The 5,753-nt window shown below is 28.5% G+C and overlaps 1 protein-coding gene and 1 long non-coding RNA gene across 3 annotated transcripts; one reads left to right on the top strand and one right to left on the bottom strand.

The window, feature by feature from the left end:
* Window positions 1–65: 65 nt before the first annotated feature.
* LOC106692328 (uncharacterized) lies at window positions 66–4,775 on the top strand. Of its 2 annotated transcripts, XR_010842784.1 has the most exons (5): window positions 66–565; window positions 1,587–1,739; window positions 1,869–2,069; window positions 4,167–4,324; window positions 4,587–4,775. It is a non-coding gene; the product is annotated as an uncharacterized lncRNA (long non-coding RNA). The 2 variants fall into 2 exon arrangements; XR_001344945.2 differs by lacking the exons at window positions 66–565; window positions 1,587–1,739; window positions 1,869–2,069 and adding an exon at window positions 3,955–4,055.
* LOC106692327 (protein C10) lies at window positions 3,381–4,020 on the bottom strand. Its single transcript, XM_014438222.3, has 3 exons — window positions 3,881–4,020; window positions 3,621–3,797; window positions 3,381–3,513 (listed from the first exon to the last, which is right to left on the bottom strand). Exons 1-3 carry the CDS (start codon window positions 3,918–3,920, stop codon window positions 3,386–3,388), a joined length of 345 nt encoding a protein of 114 aa, XP_014293708.1. The 5' UTR covers window positions 3,921–4,020; the 3' UTR covers window positions 3,381–3,385.
* Window positions 4,776–5,753: the final 978 nt, after the last annotated feature.

The following is a 5,753-nucleotide window of genomic DNA, read 5'->3' as shown; positions in this document are numbered from 1 at the left end:
AATATTTCTTGACTGTTGTAGATATATGTTTATGTGGGTCTTGAGGATTAGTAAATAACAATACAACAACATTTAAGTCTGGTTTCACATTTGTTAAACATTAAGGAACAAATTTCGTTCAGATTCTGTTTCTCTGTTATCAAATCTGTGTATAATAGGAACACAAACATAACAGTATAACAACTAGCGTTAACCCAATTTTTATAAAATTTTCCAGGATTGTTTGGGTTGGTACCTAGTCTCATCAAATTCCATCCAGTATTGTCGATAATGCTTGCACTAACATAATTTCTTTGACACCCTATATATATTTTGGAAACAGCTAGTCTGATTTGGCACTCTTTGCTTATTACTTAACTTGCAGTTAAATTTTTTTGTTTACAATTAATTTATTTTCAGTGAGCTCCAACTCTTAATAACCAAATAAATTGTAATAGTTATACTTAATGAACTCACGAGGTCCAATGATACCACTAAGCCTTCTACTGTGCCCTATCAAAACCTTAAGCAACAAGACATGTTCAACACAATACACCCATATATGCATTCAGATCTTAACTTGGAGGTATAATCATCAATATTACCTTTTTTAATAATTCATTCTTAACCTTAATTCAATGTTACAAATTTACACACCCATTTTAATTGTATTGATGCCACAGCAATAATCCACCATTCCTACAACAAACGATGTATTTTGTTTAACCTGTATTTGTTTCGATACCTAATTTATTTCAAGTAACCAACAACATAGTTACATTTAACTCAAAGTGCCCGTGTCTTTATGCAGCCCTACCAAATCATGGTACCCTACTGATCAAAGTTAAAAATTTAGGTACAACATATTCGAGTAATAAATAATATAATAATATTGGAAAAAGTAAATTGCTTTGTTTTAAAATTTAACCAGACCTCAAATATCTTGGAATAAAAATTAATTATTTAAATAAGTAGACACTTATTAGATTTACTAATTTCTTTTGGCAATCAATAGAACCTAATTAATACCCTTTCTGAAATCGTAAAGCTGATCAACTAACCCCTACCAATGTTTATACAATTAGTTTATGGTATTTTTTTCTGAACTAGATAATTCTAGATATAAATTCTTTTCATACTTCAGTAATTTTTCTTATTCCTATAACTTTCATTACTAATGGCACTTTGTGACACCAGGGTCAATTTAGGCAGTTTTTAAAAATAAATAAATATCATTAATACACAGATTAAAAATCATAAATCCTTTTCAGATTTGTTAATAAATGAATCAATTATAAACTGGTCAATGAGTAACCATAATAAATTTAGGATCTACAACAAAGATTGATTATTCCAAAATTCTTAGTGTGATAAAGTTTATAAGTTTCATTGACCGCACCCCCAACCATCTTCTCCTCATTTATCATCCACGGTCAACTATCTCTCATAATTATAAGTTTCTCTTTATTACCTTAAATGAATAAATTATTATTATCTTTGCTATCTTAAGGAAGTGATATTTCATATTTAAGGAGCTGAATCTGTGTAAATAAAAGATAACAGTATTATTTTACACAGGTATGATTATTGTTTTTTGTTTTTTTAAGCCGTTCAAGAGGTTTTTGCATAAAAAAAAGAAAAAAAAATTGTCAATGAAGGAAGGGTAAGAAATAAATTGAAAAAGAATAACGTACTCATCGGATCAAATTACTGATAACTTATCAAACTACTTAGCAAATAGACAGTAAATCCCTGGAGATGTAAGTGCTAATCAAATTACATCAGTCTTAGTTGATTACACATTGTTATCTAATCATTAATATAATAATCATTTATATTTGTAATGGAATCCTAAATTAGGAATAGATAATCTAGATTTATTTCAACAGATTAAGACCTAGATAGGGGGAAGAATGGCTATTATAGCAGAAGACAAATATGAGAATCCCTTCCTCTCTAATGGGAACATTGGCAACCCAATGGAAAAACAGGAAGCTGACCTAGACTGAAACCAGGCTGGAGAACTGGATGAGGGACCAGGAGGGCTGAACCTATCAGACACATGCAGAGGACAAGGTGCAGCCTCATAAGTAAGGTGCTCAACTGAGCGCTGGACTGCGCCATAGTTCAAAAAAAGATGTAGTTGGCCCAAATAAATTAAATGTTAATCAATTAAATCTAAATAGAAATATAGCAATCTAAAAGCAAGCAACCTATTTTAACTAGTGTGGGAAAGGCAAATTAACAAACAAATTTGTAGCTTATATCTAAAACGTAATTTGTGAGTGTAAATTTTCAATTCTGCGAGCATAATTTTTTCATTCCCTCCACTAATAAAAAGCTTTCCTACCTTTGATATTGAGGAAACTAAATTGTAATTCAAACAAAATAATTTTATAGAACATAAAGATACATTAATGTGAAATAAATTTCTATCTAAAAGTATTAGAAAGACATTTTCATTGATAATAGAAATTAAACCGAAACATAAATTCTTTGATTGTACAAAATAAATACACAAAAGAATATTGAATAAGTAAAATCTTGGTTCAAAATTATTACGTTTAATTTAAGATACTCTTTAAACCTAATAAGAGTTTCCCTAGTTCAATATCCTTCTAAATACATTAACATTTTATATATTGCATGTAAAATATAGTTTCCAAATATCTTAAGCTAAATAACTAATAATCTGGGAGCTAACAATTTTTTAATCCACTCATAATAGCGAAATTTTTGACTAATGGGTAAAATAGATCTTATTATTCAGTTAAAAAAATTAATAGGAAGCTTCGCAGAGTGAATTTTTAATTTAAAACTTTAAAAATGTGACTAAAATAACCTGATAACAATGCCCTAGAAAGTATAACATTGAAGAATAACATAGGAATTTATTTTGTTTAATTTGGTATAGTTAGGTGTTTTATAAAAACAGGATTGGTTTTGAAGTTATGGGAGAAAAAGACCAATTTTATATTTCTAGAAAATAAATGAGGTAGTAAACCTCACATTCTTCTTTAGCATGGGAAGTGCAAAATATCAATACTTTCAAGACTGAAATAAATATTTCACAACAATAGTACTTACAATGCAATTTCAGCCAAAATTTTTAACTCTGAAAGGGCTGCCACAAATGTTCTGGTGAGATATTTCCTGAATAATCGTTATCAGTACTACATTTCATGTAAAAAGTTTTCATACTGGTAATAAGGTGATTTTAGACAATTTAAAAAAGTAACCTAGAGAACCAAACAAACAAAATGTTTATTTTCTAAATTAAAATGAGATCTTCCATACCCATTAGTTCAGCCATGGCCATCTGGTGCTTATTGACTAAAAAATTGCTAGCTTCCAGAATGTAACAAGATTTCTTAAATAAGTGATTTCGAAAATATCCTTACTTCTGTCAAAGACTAACGTCAGTAGCTATATTAACTGGGGGCAAGTAATGAGCTCTAATTTGGGTATGAAGGTCGGCAATCACATCATCTTCTTTTTCTAATGCAACTATCATTTGAGTGAATTGTATAATTCCTAGAAATAATATCACGAATAATTAGGTACAATAAATGGATAAGGTACTATGATAAACAAATATGAAACTTTATTATGGTAATGAAAAAGTATTAGTAAGACATTACCTTCTCTGTTATCAGTAAAACCAAATTTCTTAATAACATCCATTTCAACTTGTACTATCAATGGAAAAACATACTGCATAACCTTTAACATATCATTGCTAGCATTGGCTTTGGCTTCATTTATCTTCTGAGCAGCTTCTTCACTTTCTAAAGCAGTCAAAATTCCTTCAAGTGCAGCTGTTAAAAAATCATAAATTAGTCTGATCTTCACGATCAAAACATCAATACTTTTTTAAATGGAATAAATTTCTTTCAATTACCTCTTGCAGTTTCAGCGGTAAAAGTCATAGTATCCCCCATAATCACCAGTTAACGATTGTTAATGAAGTTCACAGTTGATAACTCTGAATAACACTACCTCGATCTTAGCGACCAGTAAACAACGTCCGTAGGCAACAAAAGCTAGTTGAATCAACACAGAAAGAGTTAGTTATGGTACGAAAGTATTTAAAATACTTTCAATCAATAGCAATTTAAAATTTCTATTAATAATTTTTTAATAAAAGTTGAATCGCAAGTATCGAATTTTTTTTTTATTTTGTTTAGATGCAAGACGTTGATTGAAGAAAGTTCGTTAAAACGTTATTAATGGCGAAAATGAAATTATTCTGCATATGTAAAATTTTTCATCCATTTCTAAGCATAGACCTTTTTATAAACATTCCAAAGTAATCATTGATATCAAAATGGAGTTTCACCGCCAGGTATGAATTTGATTGACGGAATTTCAAGTTGTACTATCTGACATTTGACATTTAAATTTATTTATTCAAATTCCATTTAAAACTGTGGACAAATTTAACAATGAGTAACCTTCTTCATTCACTTGGATTGCCAAGTTCTATTAATGACTCTATTATGCATTTTAATTTGTTGTTAAATGTAAATAGTAAAGTAACTTAATCTAATCTTTAAATATTTGAAATTTTTTTTCTAATTTTTACCAATCTTTATTGTTTCACTCAGGAGGATACAATAATGTGATAGTTAAACCCAAGGTCATGATGAGAGAGAGAGGGAAAAAGGTGTGTTGCCTTATCTTTTTTGCTGTTTGCTGATTCTAGTCTATTGGCCAGGCTCTGGTTGTGCCTGCAGTAATGGATAAAGCAGGTTTTGAAAAGATTTGTAAGGGCACAGAAAGAGCATGACAAGACATAGTTCAAGGAAAACTTGAATCATGCACTCCAGATTCTCAAAATTTGTTTTTGGTTCAGCTGTAGCGGGCTCAACTGCTTATTTATCATCATGGTTCATTACTGATTTTCCATTTCTTGTAAGTTTTGTCAAAAATTATTTTTTTCATTTTAATTTAATTAAGATTTTACACTATTTGCCATAAATCTTATTTAACATTTGTATTTATGATTGTTCCTTATAACACACTTTTATAATCTTAATTATAATTTATTACTGATAGCTGATGATTTTATTCTAATTAAATTTATATAAATTATTTGCACATTTTTGTTTTTTCTTAACTGTGTATAAAGTATGTTGTCAGTCATTCTCAAAAATAGATTCAAGCCAGGCTGGTCTTAAAATTCAATGGAAATCAGGTCAAAATTACTTAATACTCCATACAATTAATTATTACAATTTCTATCATGAATTTAGCTATATGTTAGATTACTTCTCAATAAACACATTTATAATTGATTTATTTTGAACAATATTGGTTAATTAGCAAGTAATAACTATTTGAATTAACACTTTTTAGAAAGTGGTGTGTACAAATTTATTTAATTAATATAAAGTATGCTTCAAAATGTACAAAGTATTGAGAGGAACTCAACAAGCTCTAACTATTTTAGAATTTATTACTTTAATATATATATATAAAAAGTATCATTTGCATATGGTTTTTAGCAAGCAGTTATTTATAAATGAATTCAATAAATAGTTCAAGCTCAAGTGTCCTGATCAGTGACCTACTAATACCCATAAATAATTACTAAAACAAGTTTTTGAAATTAAAAATTTTGCCTCCCTAATTTGGATGTGCAGAAGCAAGGATATGTTTAAAAACTCGTTGATTCTCAAAAAATTCTCTGTTGTGTCGAATTTATATATATTTAAAACTATATGTAATATATTTAATATTAATTTAATAGTTATAATGTAACTTAAATGAAT

This window comes from Halyomorpha halys, unplaced genomic scaffold, assembly GCF_000696795.3.
Source record: "Halyomorpha halys isolate HHAL.00 unplaced genomic scaffold, Hhal_1.1 Scaffold11806.1, whole genome shotgun sequence".
Taxonomy (NCBI): Eukaryota; Metazoa; Arthropoda; class Insecta; order Hemiptera; family Pentatomidae; genus Halyomorpha; species Halyomorpha halys.
The sequence above is the reverse complement of the archived record's forward strand: the minus strand, read 5'-3'. Positions and strand labels throughout refer to the sequence as shown.